This window comes from Pristis pectinata, chromosome 30, assembly GCF_009764475.1.
Source record: "Pristis pectinata isolate sPriPec2 chromosome 30, sPriPec2.1.pri, whole genome shotgun sequence".
Lineage (NCBI taxonomy): Eukaryota > Metazoa > Chordata > Chondrichthyes > Rhinopristiformes > Pristidae > Pristis > Pristis pectinata.
Window position 1 is genome coordinate 25,864,404 of NC_067434.1, and position 25,726 is coordinate 25,890,129.

The following is a 25,726-nucleotide window of genomic DNA, read 5'->3' on the forward strand; positions in this document are numbered from 1 at the left end:
GAGTGGAAGCAGATGCGATAGCAACATTTCAGAGGCATTTAGGCAGGCACATGAACAAACAGGGATATAAACCATGTGTGGGCAAACGGGATGTTTAATTTGGCATCATGATTAGTGTGGACATGGTGGGCAGAAGGGCCTGTTCCTGTGCTGTACTTGTCTATGTTTCTATATGTTGTGGATACCAGTGTGGACTACAACCCCTGGCACTTCACCCTCTGTTCAAAATGATAAGCAGTCATACAGTGACACTTGACCCTGTTGCCAGGGAGGCAACATATCATCCTGAAGTCATGCCCACAAGCACAGAAACCCCTGTTACTAACTCCATAATTTCCCTTTTTTGCACATCAACTCTTCAAAGTTGTGCATTGCAATGGTGCAAATCTAGACTGAGTAGGGTAGCAGCTTTGTGTCAGCAACAATCAGTTGTAATTTGCCTCCAACCACAATATGATTGGTTTAATTTTAATCAAGGTCTAGCAATGGTTTGAAATACATTCAGGAGACTAATCTCTCAAATCTGTCTGATAAAGGACTATTAAATTCTCTGTTTGGAATAACATGCAATTAACTTTAATCTGATGGAAAAAAATCTTGGAAGTTTTACATTACTGAAATATACTCCTAACTTTTAGGATGCTGTTACGTACCAGCAACAATAGAAACACAATGAGCCATGCATAAGTGTTAGAAACTATTTTATTAATAATTACTTGTAATAATAAGAAAAATGAAAACATTAGATATTAAACATTAACCCCAAGACTAAACTCGAAGTGTGTGTGTGTGGCAAATTCTCAAACCCCAAGTCGAGGAATAGTTCTCAAAGTTCAATTCAGCAAGTCATAAGCTAGAACGTGAGCAAAGGCTTTTGCACAACCACCGTTGACTGAAAAAATGTAGAGAGAGTTTATGAAATCCACATGTTCCACGATGGAACCCAAACGACACCTAAATCTCCAAAGATCTCCACTGCTTTGTTTTGAAGTATCTGCCACCCCAAAGGTATTCGATATGTGGCCACCCACAGAAATACCTGTTTCTCACTATAGGTTAATGACAAGGTGAACTCCACTTGATTGCTCCAAAAATCCATACATGGATTGCAGCGATAGACACAGCTATGGTTCCTCATCCATAGGTACAGAGACCAGCAGTCAGAGTCGGTGTCAGTGTGTGTCTCTCTCTCCCTTGGACTCTCTATGCAAACAGCCAGTCCATCTCCAATTATAATCTTGCCCTGACACACTACTGTCCAGGTGCCTTAAAGGGACATTCACCAAGTAACAACCTGGCTTGTAACAGCTGCATCTTCCTAACTTTGGGACTTGTTGGGATGAAACAGGCAGTAGAATGCAAGGGGCAAGTTGTGCAGCGACTAAGTGTGCTGTACACTTCCTGGCCCACTGCAGCCCCCGTGTGGGACAGAAGCTGTGCCTGGCGGAATGCTCCGAAGCACCGAGCTGCGCGCCACACGCTTCTGCGGTGCCGGGTGATTTGGAGACGGTCCCAGCTGCGCTGTCAATCAGCGGTTGTCGGGGTAACGGCGGCCGGGCCCGAGGAGAGGCGGCGGCCGAGGCCCGGGACAGTCCGAGGCCATGAGCGGCCGAGCGGCGCAGGCCGCCCTCCGCCTGCGGCACAGCTTCGACTTCGGCAACCGCGACGTGGCGCGATGGTTCCCGGGGCACATGGCGAAAGGTAGCGGCGGGGTGAGCCGCTGGGCCGGGAGCGGGGGTGGTGGTTGTAGGGGGGTGGATGTGGTGGTGGAAGCCGGGGGGGGGGAGGAATTGAGGGGGTGGGGAGTTGGGGGTGGGGAGGAGTTGAGGGGGTGTTGGGGGTGGGGAGGAGTTGAGGGGGTGGGGATAAGTTAGGAGGTGTTGGGGATGGGGAGGAATAAGGGGTGTTAGGGAGTGGGGAGGTGTTGGGGGTGTGGGGAGGAATAGGGGTGTTGGGGGGTGGGGATAAGTTAGGAGGTGTTGGGGGATGGGGAGGTGTGGGGATTGGGGAAGTGTTAGGTGGTGTGGGGAGAAATTAGGGGTGTTGGGGGTGGGGAGGTGTTGGGTGTGGGGAGGAGTTGGGGGTGTTGTGGGGGGGTGGGGAGGAGGAAGGGGGTATTGGGGGTGGGAGAGAGTCAGGAGCATTGGTGGGTTTGTGAGAGAGAATGGGTCAGGGTCCAAGTGAGGCAGTGGGAATAAAAACAATGCTGGACGTACCCGGCTGGTCGGGCAGCACCTGTGGAGGTGAAAGGTGCAAGTCTATGGGAAATGGGACTGGTGGGATTGCTGAGAGACCAGGCAGACACATGAAGTCATAGAGTTATACAGTATAGGAACAGGCCCTTCGGCCCAACTCATCCATGCTGCCCAAGATTTCTCAGAATCAGGTTTATTATCACTGACGTATGTCGTGAAAATTGTTGTTTTGCGGCAGCAGTACGGTGCAAGACATAAAATTACTATAAGTTACCAAAATAAATAAATTGTGCAAAAGAGAAATAATGATGTAGTGTTCATGAACTGTTGAGAAATCTGATGGCGGAGGGGAAGAAGCTGTTTCTGAATCATTGAGTGTGGGTCTTCAGGCTCCTGTACCACCTCCCTGATGATAGTAACGTGAAGAGGGCATGTCCTGGATGGTGAGGGTCCTTAATGATGGATGCCGCCTTCTTGAGGCACCGCCTCTTGAAAATATCTACGATGTTGGGGAGGGTTGTGCTCATGATGGAGCTGGTTGAGTCTACGACTCTCCGCAGCCTCTTTGGATCCTGCACACTGGAGCCCCCATACCAGGTGGTGATGCAACTAGTCAGAATGCTCTCCACTGAACATCTGTAGAAATTTGCAAAAGCCTTTGGTGACATACCAAATCTCCTCAAACTAATGAAATAGAGTTGCTGGCATGCCTTCTTCGTGATTGCATCAATGTGTTGGGCCCAGGATAGATCCACTGCAATGTTGACATCCAGGAACTTGAAGCTGCTCACCCTTCCACCGCTGACCACTCAATGAGGACTGGTGTGTGTTCTCCAGACTTCCCCTTCCTGAAGACCACAATCAATTCCTTGGTCTTGCTGACGCTGTGCGAGGTTGTTGTTGCAACACCACTCAACCAGCCGATCTATCTCACTCCTGTACGCCTCCTCGTCGCCATCTGAGATTCTGCCAACAGCAGTGGTGTCATTGGCGAATTTATAGTTGGTGTTTGAGCTGTGCCTAGCCACACTGTCAGGAATGTAGAGAGAGTAGAGCAGTGGGCTACACACGCATCCTTGAGGTGTGCCTGTATTGATTGTCAGCGAGGAGGAGATGTTATTACTGTAGTCTCCCGATAAGGAAGTCGAGGATCCAGTTGCAGAAGGAGGTACAAAGACCCAGGTTTTGAAGCTTGTTGATTGGTACTGTGGGGATGAATGTGTTGAAAGTCGAGCTGTATTGGATAAACAGCAGCCTGACGTATGTATTGCTGTTGGTGCTCCAAAGCCGAGTGAAGAGCCAGTGAGATTGCATCTGCTGTAGACCTGTTGTGGCAGTAGGCAGATTGTAGCGGGTCCGGTCCTTGCTCAGGCAGGAGCTCATTCTAGCCATGACCAACCTCTCAAAGCACTTCATCGCAGTTCATAGCTAACTGTTGGCGCTACATCAGCCGTCTTGACATTTCCGCTCCCCTCACCCACTCTAACCTCACCCCTTCTGAACGCTTTGCTCTCCATCTCCTCCCTGACATTGTCATCAAACCAGCCGACCAAGGTGGTGCCATTGTAGTCTGGCGTACTGACCTCTACCTTGCAGAGGCCAGACGCCAACTCTTGGACACTTCCTCCTACCTACTCCTGAACCATGACCCCACCGAGGACCACCAGGATATTATCTCCTGCACCATCACTGACCCCATCACCTCTCCCCCCCCACCACCCCACCCCATAGCTACCAACATGATAGTGCCACAACCTAGGACTGCCTGCTCTACATTCTCCCCAAAATCCACAAGAAGGACTGTCCCAGAGGATCTATTGTCTCCACATGCTCTTGCCCCACTGAGCTCGTATCCTTGTACCTGGACACTATCCTGTTGTTCCCTACCTTCCCCCCCCCCCCCCCCCCCCCCCCCCCAGTGCAATCCCTTCCCACCTACATCCGTGACACCTCACACGCTCTCCAACTCTTCCATAACTTTTAAATTCGCTGGTACACACAACCTCATCTTCACTATGGACATCCAGTCCCTATGTAGCTCCGTTCCCCATCATGACAGCCTCACTGCCTTCCCCTTCTTTCTCGACCAGAGACAGAACCAGTCCCCTTCCACTAACACTCTCCTCTGCCTGGCTGAACTTGTCCTCACCCTAAACAACTTTTCTTTTGATTCCTCTCACTTTCTACAAAACAAGGGTGTAGCCATGGGCACTTGCATGGGCCCCAGATATGACTGCCTTTTCGTTGGCTACATTGTTCCAAGCCTACTCTGGCCCCATTCCTCAACTCTTTCTCTGCTATAACGACGACCGCATTGGTGCCACCTCTTGCACCTGTGCAGAACTCGACAGTTTCATAAATTTCATCACTAATCGTCACCCGGGTCTCCAATTCACTTGGACTATCTCTAATACCGATCTCTCCACCTCCATCTCAGGAGATTCATTATCCACTGACATCTTGTACAAACACCCACAGCTACCTTGATTACAGCTCCTCCCACCCTGTCTCTTGCAAGCACGCTATCGCTTTCCCTCAATTTCTCCGCCTCTGCCACATCTGCTCCTATGATTAGGCTTTCCACTCCAGGACATTAGAGATGTCCAACTTCTTTACTAACTGTGGCTTCCCTCCTACTGTGGTCAAGAGAGCTCACACCCGCATCTCTGCCATTTCCCGCACCTCTGCTCTCACCCCCACCTCCCAGACCCAACAGGGATAGAGTCCCCCTTGTCCTGACATTTCATCCCACTAGCCTACGTATCCAACTCATCATTCTCCGCCACTTCCGCCATCTCCAACGGAACCCCATATCTTCCCCTCCCCACCCCTTTCTGCCTTTTGCAAGGACCGCTCTCTCCGCGATTCCCCTGTTCACTCTTCCCTTCCCACCCATCCCGCTCCCACCCCAGGGACTTTCCACAGCCCCTGCCGTTGGTGCAACACCTGCCCCTACACCACCTCCAGCCAGGGACCCAAACAGTCCTTTCAGATGAGGCAGAGATTCACCTGCACCTCCCCTAATATAATCAACTGCATTCGGTGATCCAAGTGTGGCGTCCTCTACATTGGTGAGACCAAACGCAGACTAGGTGACTGTTTCGCAGAACACCTGCGCTCCATCTGTAACCGTGATCTGCATCTCCCCGTTGCCGGTCACTTCAACTCCCCCTCCCACACTATCACTGATACATCAGTCCTTGGTCTCTGCCACTGCCAGGAGAAATCCAAAGCATACTGGAGAAACAACACCTCATTTTCCGTCTTGGGACCTTACAGCCTAATGGGATGAACATCGAATTCTCCCACTTTAAGTAATCTCCACACACACCCCCACCCACCTGCCTCTTCTTCTCTTCCCTTCCCTCTCTGTTTTCTCGTTGCCATTTTTGGTTCTCTCTCCTTTCCCTCTCCTCCCCTCCCCCAAGGTCGCCTGCCTCCATACCTTTGACCCATCCCCCGGTAGATCTGTTCTCCCCTTCTCCACTCCCCCCCCCCCCAACATCTGCCCATCACTATCTCTTACCTGTACCTACTATACAGTAGTGTAGCAGTTAGCGTAACACTATTACAGCGCCAGTGACCCGGGTTCAATTCTGGCCACTGTAAGGAGTTTGTACATTCTCCCCGTGTCTGCGTGGGTTTCTTCCGGGTGCTCCGGTTTCCTCCCATATTCCAAAGACGTACAGGTTAGGAAGTTGGCACCAGAAGCGTGGCGACATTTGCGGGCTGCCCCCTGAACACTCTACGCAAAAGATGCATTTCACTGTATTTCAATGTACATATGACTAATAAAGATATCTATCTATCACCACCTTGTGCCCACCCCGCCTCCCCACTTTTGTCCACCGCGCCCCCCCCCCCCCCAATATATTGGGCTTCACCTTTTCCCATCTTCAGTCCTGGAGAAGGGTCCTGACCCGAAGTGTTGACCACCTGCTTTTCTCCATGGATGCTGCCTGACCTGCTGAGTTCCTCCAGCATCTTGTTTTTTCATCTAGATTCCAGCATCTGCAGTCCTTTCTTTTTCTCACTTCATCACAGTAGATGTGAGTGCTACTGGGCGATAGTCGTTGAGTCAGCTAACCCTGCTCTTTTTGAGTACTGGTACGATTGATGCCCTTTTGAAGCAGGTGGGAACCTCCGACTGCAGCAGTGAGAGGTTGAAGATGTCCTCTGGAAATCTGAGACAGAAATGGAAAATGCTGGAAATACTCAGCAGATGGGGCACCGTCTGTGGAAAGAAAAATGGGGTTAGTGTTTCAGGTCCTTTGTCACCCTCCCCACCCGGGACACGCCCTCTTCTCGTTACCACCATCGAGAGGGGCTGCAGGAGCCTGAAGACGCCACACTCAATAGTTCGGGAACAGCTTCTTCCCCTCTGCCACCAGATTTCTGAACGATCCACGAACACTACCTCATTATTCCTTTTTTTGCAGTATTTATTTATTATTGTAATTATGTCTTTACACTGTACTCCTGCCGCAAATCAACAAGTTTCACATCATATGTCAGTGATAATAAATCTGATTCTGAAATGCAGGAGTATAGAAAGTGCAGGTCAGGCTGTGCTAGTGGAGAGAGGAAAACTGAGGCAATATTACAGAGGGATGGCTTACGGTGGAACTGGCCAATTCTGACACAGACACAGAATGTGGAGTTGTTGAATTCGACCTGAAATGATAACTCTGTTTCTCGCTTCTGATGGTATCTGACCTGCGGATATATGTTTTATTTCAGATTTCCAGCATCATCAGTTTTTTTGCTTTTTAATTATAGTTTGTCATTATCTATGTGCTGCTAGGCAAATTACATACTGCTGTGGATGTCCTGCTTAACATGCTGCATGAGCTCCCTAATGATGCATTGTTGCTTCAGAGCTTCACTGGTCAGCTGTCAGTGTCAGCATAGAGTATGTGGGCTTAATCCAGAGTCATAAGTGCAAATGTTAATCAAAATCAAGACATCAAATGTGCCTTTACTGCAGTTATATATTGAAGCTACTTGGCTGAGCATCAAACTGTCTAAGTGTGTGGGATAATTGCTGTAGATAACAGCAATCCCTGGAGTTGACTGGGAACATTTGAGGTGGCCAGTTCTTTTATTTCTCTCCTAACCAGTGCTGGGGAGATGAGTTTCCACATTAGCTCTGCTATAGTTAATGCAATGAAGCAGAAAAAAATTGCTGCAAAATTCACACAGCTGTTGTTTGAAAGGCATTTGGTCAGGTACTTGGATAGGGAAGGATTAGAGGAACACGGGCCTAATGCAGCCAGGTAGGATTAGCAGAGATAGACATCGCAGTCAGTGGAGGAGGTGGACTGAAAGGGCCTCTTCATGTGCTATATGATTCTAAGAGATTTTTTTCTTACCATATAACTGAGTTTATGAATCATAATCTTTCATTTGCATAAATGATTGGGTTGCAGGTAGCTTCCTTTTACTTTACAAAACCATGCTCTGTATCCTGAAGCTTGTTTCTGTTGTGTTTTACTCCAGGACTTAAAAAGATGCGAGCCAGTCTGAAAAAAGTGGATTGTATAATTGAAGTTCATGATGCACGAATATCCTTTAAGAGTGTACTCCTTTAAACAGTTTACCCCAAAAGCTATTAGGAAAATTGAGCATCTGGAGAATTAGGCATGTGTAATTAAAATGGCAATGTACTTAACAGTTAAGATAACATGAGGCACCTCAATTATTTAGTAAACGTTTGTTTCACTTGCAATTTGCCCTCGGAGCAAATAGTTTCACTTGCCATCAGCGCCATGGTAAAATTGGTTCTTTGCCAGGTGCTGTTCCAAAGTACCCGGGTGTACCTCATCTAAGATGCAATTAAGGGAAATTCTTGATTGTAGGCATTAACATCATTCGATAATAATTTTATCTGAGAGGAACTGTAGATCAATTTGGGGTCTCTCCAGGCCTGTGTTACAATGTGACAGAATTTCCCCCACAGCATTTTAGAAACTGGTGATTGAAATGATTGATCTAGTACCACCAACAAGTTATTTTGCAGGAATTGCTATTATAAGGCTATCTCTAAAATAGGCAGTTTCACTTTGTGGCCTAGAATGTCAAACAAAAGGGGCATCATAACCAGCTAACAGTCATAATAATGGGTAATTGTGGTGTCTGCAGAGGAAAGGGTTAATAGAGTTCCTCTTCATGGCTATAAACCACCTTCAATAATCCTTGACCTTCATTAGTACATTCCTTTGTCTGGGCGCAACCCTGTATTTAAGGAGACCTTGAATGTCAGACCACATCTACTGGTGCTGAACAAAATGGATGTAGCTGACCTAACGGATAAACAGGTCTGTACAGGAACAAGCTGAGCTGCAAATAGTTCTGTAACTGCATGTTATTTCCCAGTTTTCCCAGTTTTCCCAGTACTTGTATTTCTAAGTGGGGGGAAATGTAAAAGTAGTTTGTGATGAATTATATCCAACTTTACCTTTCTCCCAGGAGCGCAGCCCAGAGCAGTAATGCCTCGACATTCATCTGAGAGAATGGAAATTTACCACATGACACCAGCCATAAACATGCTACGCTGTAATGCTGTGCCCTGATAGTGCTACCTCACTGCATTTATTGTGTCTAATCATGGCTCAGGAAATAAGTTTCTGCCTCAGGTTATGAGAAGAATACCAAAAGATTGTCAGTGTATCAAGAAATGTTTATCTAATCGTCAGGGTCACAGTAACCTTGCAGTTGTACAGCTGCATACAAGCTGCAGTATTGTCAAGACAAACTTTCTGAAATTAGAATGATCTTGGTCATTGTTTTTATGGAATGGGATGGCATGGATAAAAAGATTTGAGGTAGTTCCATGGATATTTTAGACAATGAATTATACAAATATTGGTGATTCTTGTCCTGTATCATAAAAATTATAAAGTCATTTTCTTCTGGATTCTGGAATCAATGCAGGAGTGGGAGCCAAGTTTTCCTTCCTCAGAGGTTTTTTTTTGAAAAGAACTGCATTTATATAGTGCATTTCCATATGTCAGGGCACCCCAAAGCACTTTAAGGCTGAATTCTAGAAACATAATTTCTGATCTTTGGTCTTGATTACAAAAAATTCTGAATTAAGAATTGTAGGATATAAATTTAATACTTGATAAAATCAGGCACAAGTCTGAGCCACAATAGCAATGTAATCAATCATTTTTTAACAGAGTATTCTTTACACAATACGTCTGTCAGAAGAAGCTTATTTTTTGTTTATTGTTCAGCGAATTCTGAAGCAATTGGAAGAACAAGGAGTCCAAAACGTCCTCTTCACAAACTGCTTACAGGACAGGGATGTACACGTAAAAGAAGTGAGTTCTTAAACTGAATTTGAATTTACTTGAATTCACTTTACTCCATGAGAAGTTTCCTTTGATTGTAATGGTGGGGCCATTTAGAATATCCACCCAACTATGAGGAGATTCAAAATGGTGGACAAAAATTGGCATCTATTCAACAATGATTTCCTTCCTGAATCTTACTTCATCTTAAAAACTTGATATGAAACCTGGAAACAATCCCTCATACTTAGATGGATAGGGGCAGCCACAAATCCTGTCATTCACCATACCAGCCAGAGTTAATACGGACATGTGGACTACCTGATAACCTACCCTTTGCGGAGATATCAGGATCCTACTTCAGTTACCAAGACTAGCTTCAAACACAATGCCTTTGTAGAGTGTTTTTGCATAACTTGAATTCTGGTGCCGCTTTAAGAATCAGATTACCAAAGTGCTTCAAATTTCACAGTGACACAGACATGATATATCCTTATTCAATCGTGAAAAAAATACACTATTTTACCATTGGTCCCTGAGTTTAGGGCATTGCACAAAGAGTTCTTTGTCTGATTCCACCATCCTCCAATCAGAAAAGCAGACACCCATCTACAGATATTTCAAGGATGTACGGGAGTGTCAGTGATCAGTTTCTCTATGCTGGAGAAATTACTGGTTAAAGGAATGCTGATTACAAAGTTATAATTGTTATAAACTTAAATGTGCTCCAGTAGATTGCCTACTTTCAAACTTTTAATTAATTAAGTGTTAGCACTGCACCACATGAAGTATCATCATACAGAGGTGAAGGAATGTGTTCTATCTCCTTGAGGCAATCTCTCACCTGTGCCAAGTGGTGTACAGATGCTGGCTTGATTGTAGCTCAGTTCTACCCTGATTATTGTTTTGGAGTAACATGGACCACACAATACAGCTATAACTGAACTGCCAAAAATCATTGCAGGAAAATTAATGCTAAGAGAACTGTAAGAGCTGTCAACCATCATACATTTATTAGAACCTAAGTAATAATAAGAAGCTAGTTGGCACTTACTCCCAGTCACTATCCAAACAATAGTTTGATGTTTAACAGGGCAGCAGAAAATGTGTTCTCTCTCCAGGTTTAAAAATAATTCCTATTTGATAACCTTAGAAGGTTTTTGATTTGATCATTAATTGCTGCTTTTGGATTATTGGTAGATTGTTCCCACTGTTACAGACCTCATTCAGAAAAGTGACCGGTATCATCGAACAGAGGTAAGCAGATTGATTAATTATTGTTCATAATGTACATTTGGTAGTTGATGTCACAAACCAGTGCATATGCATAATACCTAATCACACGCAAAGAACTGTGCATCTACCACTTGATATCACTCATCACTTGGGTGACATGTTTCTGTGTGTATGTCAGTGTGCTAAGTACAGGGGTATAAAGGAATCTACAACGTGTAACAGCGTATGGAATGTATCCAAATAAATAAGTTTTTGCGATATTAGTTCACACATAATTCTTCACAGTAGCCATTAGGTAACTATTTAGATGGCTTTGAAGTTTGGAGCAAACAATTTGTGTGTGATTTCCTAACCAGTAGAGTCATTTAAAATATTTGGTACATGAAATTTAGTCCATCCTGTTGCTAAATTGCCCTTTTCAATGTAACTTGATAATTCTACAGGTAAGTCCATGCTTTGCAATTTTTATTTGCACATTAGGGAAACAAATTCCGCTTCCCACTGTGTTGTAGTAGCAAAATTTGAAATGACAGTTTCCTCTGGATAGATATTAAAATATATTGTTCAACTTGTGACCAAAGTTCCCCCTTCATTACACTGATCTTCTATATTACTTGTAGAGTGATTAGTACTGCGTCTGTGGAAGGAGAATTGCCTAGTGGCTATTCAGAGGACTCCAGGGCCTATTGTACCAGAAAAGCTTGATATAAGTTTGAATTGTGAGAAACTTGATTGAATATTCTGAAGAAGTAACAAGGAGGGTTGATGGAGGCAATGTGTTTAACGCAGTCTGTGTGGATTTTAGCAGGCTGGTGAAAAAGGTGAAAGCCCATGAGATTTAAAGGAGAACTGTGAATTGGATCCAGATTTGGCTCAGTAGCAGAAAGCAAAGGGTGTTTAGTAACTGCTAGACTGTTTATCAGTGGCTTCTAAAGGGGGCTAAGTACTTGGTCCCTTTTTGTTATTTCTATTAATAACTTAGACCTAGATGTATGAGGCATGATAAAGAAGTTTACAGATAATATGAATATTGGTTATGTGGTTGGTAGTGAGGAATAAATCTTTAGGAGAAATGGATGGTTTGGTCAGTTGACAGAAGTACGAATTTAATCCAAAGAAATATGGGGTAATGCATTTGGGAATGTACAATAAATGGCAGGATATTAACTGGGTGGAGAAATAAAGGGATCTTGGAGTGTCTGTCCACGGACCATTTAAAGCTAGCAGGACAAGTCACTAAGGTGGTTAAAAAGGCTTGTGTGATGCTTTCCTATATTAGCCAAGGCGTAAAATATTAGGAGACACGAGACTGCAGATGCCAAGGCAGACTGACTCAGTCCCGATGCAGGGTCTCAACCTGAAACGTCGACAATTCCTCTCCCTCCACAGATGCTGATTGACCCACTGAGTTCCTCTAGCAGATTGTTTTTGCATGAAGTATAAGAGCTGGGAAGTTGTACTCTGACTATATATGTCACTTGTTTGGCCACAGCTTGGCATGCAGTTCTTCTCACCACATTGTAGGAAACGTAATTGTACTGGAGTGGGTGCGGAGCAGATTTACAGGGATGCTGCCTGCAAAATTGTAGCTCTGAGGAGAAAAAATCAGATAAGCTAGGATTATTTTATTTGAAACTGGGGAGGCTGAGGGGAAACAAATGAAATGTATAAAATTATGAGGGACCAGGACAGAATAAATAGAAAGGACCTATTTCCCTTTGCAGAGGGTTCAAAAATAGGGAGCAGAGATTTAAAGTAATTGGTACAAGGATTAGGAGATGAGGAAAGTATTTTTAACCCAGTAACCCAGGTGGTCTGTAACTCCATGCCTGAAAGGGTGGTTTGGTCAGAAACCTACAACACATTAAAAAGATGTTTGGATGTATACTTCAAGAGCCGCTACTCACTGGGCTCTGGACCCAGTGCTGGAAGGTGGGGTACGGTTGGGTAGCCTTTCTGACCAGCATTAACATTATGGGCCAAATGGCCTTCTCCTATGACATAGTTTTTCCGTGATTTCTTCTCTGAAATAGTTTTTATAATCTGGAAGGGTGATAAATCTTAGAAAACATTTCCTTGTCAGGGCAGAGGAATCAAAATCTTTAGGGAGGTTTAAAATGAGGACAAACACTATAATAGGAGAGTTGGACTACTTGAGGGAAAGGCATGTTCTCAAGACTGATAAATATTCAGAATTTGTATCAATCAGGTCACCACTGTTGTGGATTTCTGTCTTAATTGTGTCAGTCTTATATAAAACTGATAGACTATGTAGAACATATAAGCATAATCATTAGAAGTTGGACTCATTGGGTTATTTAGAACACCTGGTAATGAGAAATATCCACATTTACCTTGTTTCCTGTTAGAATATGGAGTATTGTTTGATGGTGATCGGTGTTCCAAATGTCGGGAAGTCATCCCTCATTAATGCCATGCGAAGAATGTATTTAAAAAAAGGTATGATGTGTTTACACAAACCTGAGTGGGCACAAAACTGTTTGAATTTGTGGGAAGACTACATTTGTCAGAGTTCTAACAATCTCCTTTATTAGTGAATAAATGATTAATTATGTTTTGCAATTCATCACAAGGTCGCTGAACATCAGGGCTAAGGATACTGAGCTTCAGTGAGGACAGCATGGCTAATTCCAGTGTTGTTGCTCCATCTTTGGCTCAAGTCCTATAAACTGGCTTCCCTGCTGGGAACTTCCCTTAAAACTTCCCTTAAAATTCCACAGGAGACCTCAAATGGAGTGGTGATAACCTCCCGATGGAGGTCACCCTTCTTCTGGTGGTATGTAAAATTATGGAGCATTATTTGTTTTCTCTCAGCCCAGTTTAATCCAGCAATACTTGTGTGCCTCATTATTGAATTCTAGAAAAGCACCATTTTGCTTCTACTTTTACATACAGTCAAGTTGCTCAAGAGCTAAAGGCTTTACCATATTTCTTTTAAGGCAAGGCATCCAGGGTTGGTGGTACACCAGGGATTACCAGAGCTGTCCTTACAAAGATTCAGGTAAATATATTAAAAAAAAGTTAAGTTTAGAAAATAATGGTACTTTCAGCAGGTATTCTGAGGGCATCCTTTGGAATTTCATTCCCTGATACATACAGGATACTTGATGAGGTATTGTTGCTTATTACTGATGGTCGACAAATGTATTAGTTGGCTAACTGGAGCTCAGTTATGGCTAATGCCTCAAGTAGAAACACGAATCATATCGCACAGCACCCATCATCTTTTATGCTTGTGTAATGCATAAGTGTTACAGGGACAGGGGAATGTTACCACAAGGAAGGCAGGTAAGTAGATCCAGAAGGGAAGAGTGCAGGAGCGTTTGCCTTTAAAATTGTCCATTAAGTTTGAAGGTCTGTCAGATCGTTTGGATAGAGAGGGAGCTGCCCTAAGATGTAGAAGCCATTGAAGTGGGGAGACCAAACAAGAAAGCGGTGATAGTGGGGAACAGTAGAGTAAGGGAGGTTGCAGCAAAGAACAAGAGTCCTCAAAGCTCTGGTGCCCATCTGCTTTGGACTGGAGAGAACTTGCAGTTGACTGGGTGGTGGGTTGAGAGCAGAGAGGGAGGATCCCGTTGTCGTGGGATGAGTAGGTACCAGTTACACAGGCAGGACGATGAAAGTGGATCTGCATGGTCAGTATGCGGAGCTAAGCACTAAATTAAGAAACAGAATGAGGGCATGAAAGTAGAACTGGCTGAAGGGAACAGGCAAATTATCTTATGGGATTGGTTAATCAAGATGCAGTGGCAGACATTTAGGGGGATCTTTCAGAATGCACAGAATCCAATAAGAAAGGAAAGCTCCAAAGGGAGGAGCCATCATCTATGGTTAAATAAAAGTGTTAAACATAGGCTTTTCTTTAAATTAATACTATCATTAGACAAAAATAAGTAGCAGATCAGAAGATCAAACAGCATATTACAAAAAACAGCATTGAAATTAGAGTTTAGAAGAGTGAGAGTGGATTTGATCTTGACCAGATGGTTGTGGATTGAACACTGAGTCACCCACTTAGGATAGAGGTAAGGTAATTTTTATTTTGTTCAGAGGGTTTGAGTCTTTGGAACTCCCTTCCTGAAAGGATGTTGGCAACAGTGTCCTTTTTATTATTTTTAAGGCCAGATAGATAGATTCTTGATAATCAAGGGAGCTGCAGGTGGGGGATGGGGTGAAAGGTTACTCTGGGAGATGGCAATGCGGAATTAAGGTTACATCATGTCAGCCCTGATCTTATTAAGTGGCAGAGCAGGCTCAAGTGGCCTTCTCCTGCTATCAAGTTGCATGTAATGACCGATTTAAAACTAATGGGTAAGTTGTAAATAAACATTGATTTCAAATTGTTATTGATGGTATTTTCAGTTTCATTTTGGTAATACCACCTTGGTGAATTACAAAACATTTTGTGGAGACGCTATCTTTTCTGATGAAGAAGATTACTATGGCCACCACAGATCCACCTCAGATGACCAATCTTTTTCCCCCACCTCCAGTAGGAGGTTCCACATAAACCAGCTTTGCTTAAAATTGAATTCTCCAAACATGATGTGAATTAAGTACTATCAGGACTCGTGTTGTCCATGGAGTAAATGTCCTCGCCTCTGTAATTCTTACACAGAGAAAGGTATTTCATGCTATAAGCAACCTTTGGTATTCTGTCATCACCTTGTAATGCACAGGCCTCATGTAACCTTTAGAGACACCGCTGGATTACTTTAAGATTACTTCCCAGCAACAGTTGAGCTATGGTGGTAATGTTACTGGACCAGTAATCCAAAAACCGGATTAATGAGTTGTAGTCACCAGGCAACATGAAACTCTTGGATTGTCATAAGGCAAGGAAGTTTGCTGACTTTACCCAATCTGGCCATGATCTGGATCTAGAGGTGATTCCTAACCACCTTTTGAAATGGCCTATCAACAACAGTTTATGATTAACAATAAATGCTGTCCTTGCCCATGATGCCAGTGTTCTGTCAATGAAACAAAAGCCCAGTTTTACACTTTCTCTGTTGTCAGTCATGTAGTTGGTCCAATTAGTTATGATACAACTCTGTATTGTGGTGCAGAGATCATGGATATTGTGTTGCACCTTCCTGGTGACATCAAGACTCCTGTACTTCAAAGTGCAAACTATTTGAGAAGGTGCAGCACGATATCCATAATTCCTGCACCACAATACTAAGTTGTGCCGACACCTGTCAAACCTAGCACATCACTGGCAACAGTGACTTTCTATTGGCTGCTTGTTCGTATAGATTCCAGGTGCACTATGTGGACATGTATGACAACACGAATACGTGTGCTACACTTCCAGAGCTGGGTACTGGTGTGAGAGCAGATTAAAACCTAGTTGGGTGAAGTTTTAACGATTAGCACTGGATGTTGAAGGGAGAGAGATTGTAAAGACTCATTTCCAATAGTGCAAGCATCTTTGTCATGAGGTGTATTTGAGACCTCTGGTGGTAGGAGGTGATATTTTACAGCTGCAGTGCAAATGTAACATTTTCCGAAATCTATTCCCTGTCCAGCCGACTCCCCATCTTGAAATTAGTTAAACAGGTCTGACCCTAGCTCCACTGTGGTTGGAATCAACTACCTTCTTCAACAGTCCTATATATTTTGTTTAAAAGAATGTAATTGGCCAAATACTGAGAGGTCTTTAAGAGATCCTGAAAGTTTGTCATCAACTGGTACAGCTTTATACAAAATTTAAATTCCAAAATAGCTGCCTGTCACTCATGCTTACCGTTAAAATAATATTGTTGGGATGATTTACCAAGCAATCAAAGAATGTTGTATTTTAATATTTATTATTTGATTAGCATCAACCCTTTTTTCATACCAGTCAGCTTTATCTGGTTTGAAGTTCCCAGAAGAGTTCTTATCCAGTTTAAATTGGGATTGAATATCCAGAAGCAATACTGCTGCAGAAACCTAACCCACATCATTATGCTTTGAAAGGAGCAAAGAGCTATCTGTCCTTGAAACTGACTTGCCCCACCCCTCTTCAGTACAGCTGATACCACGTGATTAATACTGAGATCCAGAGAATTAACGATTCCTTAGTTCTTGGTAAAAATGCAGAATATCAGCAGACATTGACAAAATCACTCATGGTTATTTCACGATGGAGGGTGTCGTTTTAATGTGCCCACTCATTATGGATCATCTTCCTGCAGTGACTAGTTGTTGATAGTAAATGGCTCAGCCATTGTAAAGGGGACTCCTGGAGAACAGCTGAAGGTTACTGTGGCCTGATTGTTTTATATATAGTGCAGAATTAATGAGTACTTTGTCACATGAGTACCAGCTGCAGTTTCAACTGGCTATAATCTAGGCTGGGTATTTTTCTCATCACCTTAATTTGTACTCCAGTAAGGTAGTTCTAAGAAGATATTAATGTTCTGTGTTTCTGCAGGTCTGCGAGAGACCCGTCATATACTTACTAGATACTCCTGGCGTCTTTTCTCCACACATTGAAAGCGTGGAAATAGGTTTGAAGCTGGCACTCTGTGGTATGTTCTACACTTGGAGTTTGGTAAAGTTGTTAGCACACTAGATAAACACTGACAATAGTAAATCATTAGCTGTTGTTTGTCAATTTATTAAAACTGTATTCGGGTTAGTTGTTTTCCACTGAGCAATGAGGTTATACATTGACTAGTGAAATCCCTTTTAGGACTTACAGAACTAACAGTTAAAAGCCATGTGTTGCTGACTGAATGCTGGTGAGTCTCCACTGAATCAGCCTCAGCAAAAGAACACAACTTTGTGCTGAGAATTCCTTGTGTAACCAGTTCTCAATGTTGCCATAGCAGTAGAGCCAAAACAAAAATCTGGATAATTTCCCATAGAAAATGTAATTTAAAGAGCAGGATCCCTAAATCCTTAGGCACAATGCTGGGAATAGAACACCTTTCTACATCAGGGCCAGCAATAGTGCCTGGACCCAGGATATAATACTTCAGTGGACGAATCATTCTGTACCTGTTGTTCTGATCTAGAAACACATCTTTCAGGATCTCTGGTTTGCACTTTAAAGACTGCAAAATAACTTGTAGAAACAAGTAAATTGTTTGGAGTTGAACCATTGCATTGATTGCCAGGTGTGTTTGCATTGAGGGGCTGAAACAAGAAGATTGCACAGCAACAAACACGTATCAAAGAAAGATGACTATATACTATCAAAAAGTTAGAATTTGTGAAGAACATATTTAGAGTTGCACCAGACTCTTGCACAAGCAGCAGTCACTGCAACTAATATCCTCTGGTTTAAACCTTTGTGATCTAGTTATGCTTTGAGCTGCTTGCTAATTGCCCTTAATTTAGCCCTGCACAGTCAGACAAATTTAGGCAATTATATTGAAAATTGTCAGTTTATTGAGCAACTATTAAGTTAATTACCACACTTGCTGGTGTAAATATATCAACATCTCTTGGAATATTAAGGAAGTATTTGCCACAGAAACAAGTCCTTGTGTAAATATTGTTTAGCATTACTTACTCCTAAGAGGCTCATTATCCATTGCTTAAATAGCTGTAGAGTATGTATGATCAATTCATTTCTCTGAACAACCGTCACAGCTGGTCTATAACTTCACATTTAGGGTGTCTGTAACCGTGAACTGTCAGCATGTAAGGAAAAGAGAAACTGTTTACCACGTTTTATGACATCTCAATGGACCACTGAAATAAAATCTTATAGCACAGACTCAAGGAATGCACTGTACTGAACCTTGCAGTAACTTGCAAGGACTTGTAACTCAAAATGATATGTGGCACATTCCTGTTATTTAACTCTGTGGCCATAAAGTTAAGGTTGTACTAAATCAAGAGGAAGGAAGTTGGATGTTGTATTATTCTTGGCTCCTAGTCGGGTGGTAGTGGTTCCAACTTCTACTGAAGAGATTTGGGACCATAATTCGGGTTGATCCTGTGCAATATCAAATTGAGTAGGAGTCCTGATGGATCCATTAAAACAAAGGCCCTTTTTTGATCTATTCATAAGTCCATCAGTGTTAAAGATCCAATGGCACTAATTAACAACAAGGAACAAGGAGTTCCACAGTCAATGGTACCAAGATAGATGACTGCAACTCATTGATGTTTGTTGGTACTACATGCATATTGGCTGCTGACCGCAGTGACCGTGCTTCAGAAGTAAATTTGTGAACATCTTTGGAATGTTTTTGAGTTTACAAAATGTAGTTTTAAATGCAAGGTTTATCTTTCTTTCGATGTAAGTGTTCTGTATTTGGTTTCCCACAGGAACAATATTGGACCATTTGGTAGGAGAGGAAATAATTGCAGATTATCTTCTCTTCACTCTCAATAAACAGCAGAAGTTTGAGTAAGCATCGTCTTACACTACTTTTGAGCATGTTCTTTTTGTTTAGCATGTCAGCATTTGTGCATTTTCTGAATGGTCAGTATTGTTTCATAGTGTATTAATCACAAGCCAGGGTATGAGAGTCCTGGAGTAGTTTCACAGGCATGTTTGATGGTAAAATAAGATGTCACGTTTTCTTTGGATAAACAACACTCTGTTGGGTGTTTGGCCTTTATACAATTCTGCCTCTTTGGATCAGATCAGTGTTTCTGCCTCGGTTGTCAGGGTCAATCAGAATGTAAAAGGGAAATTCAACTCGTTTCACCAGTGCAATGTTACTTGTCTTTTTAAAAACAAAAATGATTTGCACTGCCCCTTCCCAATATCCTCCCTCTAAAATTTCTCTATTTGGTATCTGTGCAGACAGCTAGTCACAGGTAAAGATGTGCAACATTTTAACATCTGATTGCCCATTGACTTTTCATCTTCCAGATCCCCAAGGGGCATATGTGAGAAACTTCCACTGTTTTGTTACACTGGAACATAAACAACATTGAATCATAGAACATTTACAACACAGGAGCCGAATTCCCCCATTGTATCTGTGCTGGCTGAGAAAGAGCTAACCAGTCTAATCCCACTTTCCAGCAATGGGTCACAGTTCTTCACATTCACATCCAAGGATTGCTCAAACATAATGAGGGTTTCTGTCTCTTCTAACCGTACAGGCAGTCAGTTCCAGATCCCCACCACCCTCTTGGTGAAAGACTTTCCTTATCTCACCTCTAACCCTTCCACTTTGTGTCTTTGATCTTTGTTGAGGGAAATAGGTTCTTCCTATATACTCTGTCTAGCCCCCTCAATTTTATACGCAATTAAGTTTCTCATTGGCCTCCCCTGTTCCAAAAGGAGCTGCACCATACAGTTTTCCAATCCTAGCAACATTCTTGTAAATCTCCTCTACACCTGCTCCAGTACAATCACACCTTTCCTGTAATATGGTGACCAGAACTGTACACATTAAGCTATATCGAAACAAGTAACGTATGTTCTAACATTATCTCCCTGCTCTTTTCTTTAAGGCATAGAATATAAAGCATCCCATGTGCCTTTTTAACCTCTTGCGTTTCTATCTGCTATGTTTAAGGATCTGTAGACATGCACGCCAAGATTTCTCTGTCCCTCCACACTTCTCCATATCCATCCATCCATTTATTGCATGTTCCCTTGCCTTATTTCACCTCCCAAATGCACTTAATTTCATTTGCAATTCTGCCCAACTGACCACACCATCTGTGTCCTCCTAAAGCTGTAAGCTTTTTCTGCCACAGCCAACTTTTCTATCATCAACAAACTTCTTCATCCTGTGTGTCCCTACATTTAAGTCTAATCATTAATTAGATAGTTAAAACCAAAGGACCAAATACTGAGCAGTGTGGAACCTCACTGGTAACGCCCTTCCTCTCACAACGTTCTCCTTTGCTTTCTGCCTCTGGCCAGTTTTGAATCACAGGGATTCCATATTCCTCTACCTTTTTGGACAGCCTACTATGAAACTATATTCCCTATATTTAATAATTTATGTGCATGTGTAAAGGGAGTGTGATGATTTACCTCAGCACTCAGGTTTAGGCTAAAGAAGTTTCTCTGCTTCCTTGTGTACCTGTCGGAATCAGTGCAGGAAGTCCATGAATGCAACATCTGGTGAAGACACAAGCAAGCTTGCCTGTAGTAGGCTTGCCCACACTTCCAGTCATTTCTGAAATATAAGTAATAATGTACCAAAGTCTGTGAAAGAACATCTGACAACAGAACCTTACCACTCAGATCCTTCCTCACACAAAATTAGGCTTGTCTATGGTGCCTGATTTGCTGGCCTCAATTACCACCCTCCCCCCACCCCACTTTTACAGAAAATAGATTGGATGTGGCTTGTTCATAAATTCCTGCTTGATTTGGCTCTACACTGCTTCTGTGACATCCAACTATTTACAAGAACATAGGAATTAGGAGCAGAAATCGTCCAACAGCCTATAGAGCCTGCTCCATTAATTCTTAAGATCATGGCTGATCTGATCTTTACCTCTGCTCCACTTTCCTGCCTGATGCCCATAACCTTTGATTCCTCTATAGATCAAAAGTCTGTCTCGGCCTTGAACATTTACAGTAACTCTATCACTCTGTGGGCAGAGAATACCACAGCTTCCCCACCCTCAGAAGAAATTCCTCCTCCCATTTGGTTTAAATGGGTGACCACTTATTCTGAAACTAAGCTCCCACCTCTGCAGGGCAAACCTTGCAGCATTTACCCTGCCAAATCCCCTTGCCTCTTCTAAACTCCAATGAGCTTTGGCCCACTTTACTCATCCACTTTTCACAAGACATGTACCTCATCCCAAGAATCACTCTTGAGAAATTCCTCTGAACTGCTTCCATGCAACTCCAACCTTTCTTAAAGAAGGGCTTCAGAATCGTACACAAAAATTCCAGGTATGTCTGCACTGCATCCTGAGCAGTTATGGAGAAAGACTTCCCCACTTTTATATTCCATCCCTTTGTAATAATAACCAACATTCCAATTACCTTTCCAGTTATTTGGTTAAGTACTTGCTCCCAATATTCCTGATGGCCTGGTCTCCCAATCCCAATGTGCTGAACCTTCAACCATCACACCCTTTGTATTCTGGAATTCTTCATTGAACTGCACTGTTTCATTCACCAGCTTCAAGATCTCATCCTTGACTGGACTTTGATCCTCTTTCCTAAGTCTCCCGTGGGTCTGGTGTTTATTTGCCACTCGAGTGAGACAGTTTGGGATGTTTTGCAGCATTTATGAAGCTGTACTAGGCGCCTTGTTGATCAATTCTGGAACAGAGAGGAACTTGAAGGAAAGAAACAAGAATGCTTCTACACTCTCTTTCCACATCCTCAGGACATCCTGACAATTTACAATCAGTGAAGTACTTGTGAAATGCCAGAAGTTGATAGCCAACAGGTTCCCACCAACACTTTTGGGATAAATGACATAAGCATCTCTTTGTAGAGGTGTTTGAGTGGTAAGTGCTGGGAGAACTTGCATACTCTTCCTTTAGTAATGCCACTGGATCTGTTCTGAAGGTGCAGATGGTTTAACATCACATCCAGTTGACACACTCTCCTGCTGTCCATCGCTCTGCCAGCACTGCACTCAAGTCCTGATGCAGGGTGTCGATCCAAAACAGCGGCTGTCCGTTTCCCTCCACAGATGCGGCCTGACCTGCTGAGTTCCTCCAGCAACTTGTTCTTTTTTTTGCTCCAGGGCCCAACATCTGCAGTGTTGTGTCTCCATTTTACTGTACTTAAATATTCTAGTGTTTTAGGCTTAAACCCATGGTGATCTGCCTCAAGGGCAAGGCAATGCCAGGGAAGCAAGACTAAGAGCAAAAAAAAATTTTGTTAGTTATTTGCTTAAATCCTCTAGTTGTGATTGAAATCTCTCTACAAGGTTCTGTGCCTTCCCTTTCAGTTACGTTGAGCGATACCAACTGGGAGAGCCTTGTGATGATTTACAGACTGTGCTGAAAAAGATAGCTGTGAAATTAGGCAAAACACAGAAAGTGAAAGCCATTACTGGTGTGGGTGAGTTCTGAACTGTGCGTTACTGCTAATGCTTATTGAAAAATAAATCGTCTGATTTTCTTTTGGTATTTGCCATAAGTCAATCTGGACCATGATTTATCCCAGTCAGGGGAAGCCACACTTGATTCAGTTAGCATGCCATCAGGTGTACACGTTAGGGGAGATGGCCTGACTTGACAGACTGCATCACTTCTCTCTTCAGAGGTGACCTAATCGGGGTCTTTAAAACAATGCTGACATTTTGAAGGAATGGACACAGACCACACTTGCCCACTTGTGGGAAAGATCCCAACCAGAGGCCAGCAGTGTCAGCCACCAAGAAATCCGCTAGGAATTCAGGAGAAACTTGTGTGGTGAAAGAGTGGTGAAAATGGTGAATTCACTGCAAGGATAGGCTGAGGCAAATAATACAGGTGCACTTAAGGGAGGCTGGACTAGAGAGAGAGATTTAACGGCAAGGATGGGAGTTGGCTCATGGGGGATATCAATGCTGGCAGAGACTAGTTGGGCTGAATGGCCTGTTTCTGTGCCCTACATTATAGGGTTAGTGCTGTATATGTTTGTGAGAGTTATGGGTTTAAATACCAGCGTGCATATTTTATACTAAGTTGGATAATACATCATTAGTATTATTAAATACAGTGCATTAAAATATTGTTGCTCCTTCATTTATAAAGCAAGATGTGATTAGATGCTTGATCAAGTTTATATATGACTGGGTAAAAATAACCAGCATTGCTGCAACTTTCCAGGTGATGTGAACATTCTCATGCCAAACTACAGTGCAGCTGCATACGACTTCATCAGAGTGTTCCGGAAAGGAGAACTGGGGAAGGTTATGCTGGACTGAAGTTAATGCTACTGGTCTGAAAATCAGAAGCACGCTTTACTGGAGATTTAAGGTTACCTGTCAGGCAAGAGCACAAGGATCTCGTCAATGGGATCTGTATTTAAGCTCTTCGGGCACAGTCATGGTTGTCCAGTGTCACAAAATGTTTATTTAAAAAGATAAAAGCTGCTGAATAGGCAGGGGATGGCTGCTGTCCAACATAAAATACATGTGCTGTGCTGTATGAGCAACTTTCAAAAATAAAGAAAAACAGAATGGAGCAACAAGTCCTTCTACAGGTTGAAAGTTGCAGCAAAGCCAAGAGCTGAATATTAAACCCATCACATCACTACACCAGCTCCATTCGTGGATCAGGAAAGAACTGAAATTCACCAATTAATTTCCTGAAATGTAGGGAATTGATTGTGGTCTTCCAGCTAAATTATATTTAAAGTTTGGAATTACATTAAATTTGGCATCATTCAAAAGTTTGTTAAAACAGTGCTAGGAGATATGCTCAAGGAATTTGCCCAACATTATCGTCGTACAGAGGCTCCCAGGTTATGGAAGAACTGACTTACAGAAATCAGTCTTTACACAAATTCTCCCATGGAACTCTAAATATGTACAAACAAACCTGTCAGTGTACTTGACCATGGATGCTTGGTTTAAAATAACAAAATAATTGATGCTAAAAATGTCTTTACAGGTAAATAGCCAAGTACTTAAACTATGGTTTGATTAAAAAGAACATAGAACAGCACGGTACGGGCCCTTTGGCCCACAATGCTGTGCCGATCTATATAAACCTACTCCATGATCAATCTAACCCTTCCCTCCTACACAGCCCATAATCCGTACAGCCACATGCCTATCTGAGAGTCTTTTAAATGTCCCTACTCTACCACCAACCCCGGCAGTGCATTCCAGGCACCCACCACTCTGTGTAATAAAAAAACAACTACCTCTGACATCTCCCTAAACTTTCCTCCGCTCACCTTAAACTGATGACCTCTGGTATTGGCCATTGCCGCCCTGGGGAAAAGGTGCTGGCTGTCCACTCTAGCTATGCCCCTCATAATCTTATACACCTCTATCAAGTCACCTCTCATCCTGTCGCTCCAAAAAGAAAAGCCCTAGCTCGCTCAACCTTTCCTCATAAGACGTGTTCTCTAATCTAGGCAGCATCCTGGTAAATCTCCTTTACACTCTCTCTAAAGCTTCCACAATGACTTGTTAGGATTTACAAAAATTGACAAGAAATGTCATGTTAGAATTTCATTGCCTCTGCTGGCACTCTGGCTCTTTAGTGACCATAGCTGTGGTGACTGGCTGCAAAGGAATGACCTTCTGTTGTTATCCACTTGTTTTCCCTTACTGAGAAATCCATAATTTCTGACATGCAGATAACTCAATTTACAGACAGTTCTCAGGAAAAGAACCCTTGCATAACCTGGGGACTACCTGCACTGTGGTACATTTACAAAATTCTCTTTTCAGAGACCTTTCATCAAGATGTGATGTTGCCGTAAATAATTGTTATTGTTTTTGAGTATATATTTTGTTAAAGATATTTTTTAGTACTATATTGGAGAAGGTACCCTACTCAGACACAAGAACAAACTGCTCAGCAAATCAGGCAGCACTGGAGAGAAGTGGTTAATATTTCAGGGCAAAGACTTTAGAGCTCTAATTACAACCATAGTTTGTCCATATGTTTAAGTCAGCCTTATATGATGAAGAAAAAAAATGAAAATTAGTTAAAGAATTTTTAAACCATCACATTGAATGCAATCTGCTTCCATTTGTAATCAATGTAAATGATGCAGTAATTATGGATATTAAGGGTGTTACTATTAAACCAATTTTGTACCATTGTTTAACCATGTAAACCTGTTTCCATTATAACCCTTAAAATGTAGCATTTTTTTTTAATAAAGCTATCACTAAATCCCTGACAGTTGTCATACTGTGAGCATTCCATTATCGTAAGCTCCCAGAACACAACCTTACCCGCTGCGCTATCCTTCTGTTGGTGAAACTCATGCTCATCAAATTGTCTCAACTCATTTGATTTACTTACAACATTAAAAGGTATAATGGTTAAAGGGTGATGAAAGACTCTGCAGTCTGCCCTTCCTCCTTTATAAAATCCCATTGCTGGCAGCAACAGTTCAATTTCTTGATTTCACCTCATTGT

At 42.7% G+C, this 25,726-nt stretch overlaps 1 protein-coding gene across 1 annotated transcript; it reads left to right on the forward strand.

Moving 5' to 3' along the window:
- Nucleotides 1-1,431: 1,431 nt before the first annotated feature.
- mtg1 (mitochondrial ribosome-associated GTPase 1) lies at nt 1,432-25,484 on the forward strand. Its single transcript, XM_052041488.1, has 11 exons — nt 1,432-1,701; nt 7,695-7,759; nt 8,408-8,512; nt 9,434-9,520; nt 10,691-10,747; nt 13,096-13,186; nt 13,687-13,748; nt 17,169-17,265; nt 19,019-19,100; nt 22,585-22,697; nt 23,450-25,484. The coding sequence occupies exons 1-11, from the start codon at nt 1,602-1,604 to the stop codon at nt 23,545-23,547; spliced, it is 957 nt and encodes a 318-aa protein (XP_051897448.1). The 5' UTR covers nt 1,432-1,601; the 3' UTR covers nt 23,548-25,484.
- The last annotated feature ends 242 nt before the right edge of the window (nt 25,485-25,726 follow it).

Bases quoted from the DNA above. Each gene is read 5' to 3' on its own strand.
- mtg1 (XM_052041488.1), top strand. From the start codon at position 1,602: ATGAGCGGCCGAGCGGCGCAGGCCGCCCTCCGCCTGCGGCACAGCTTC. The intron at 9,521-10,690 runs GTGAGTTCTTAA...GATTATTGGTAG, and splicing joins GGGATGTACACGTAAAAGAA to ATTGTTCCCACTGTTACAGA. The intron at 22,698-23,449 runs GTGAGTTCTGAA...GCAACTTTCCAG, and splicing joins GAAAGCCATTACTGGTGTGG to GTGATGTGAACATTCTCATG.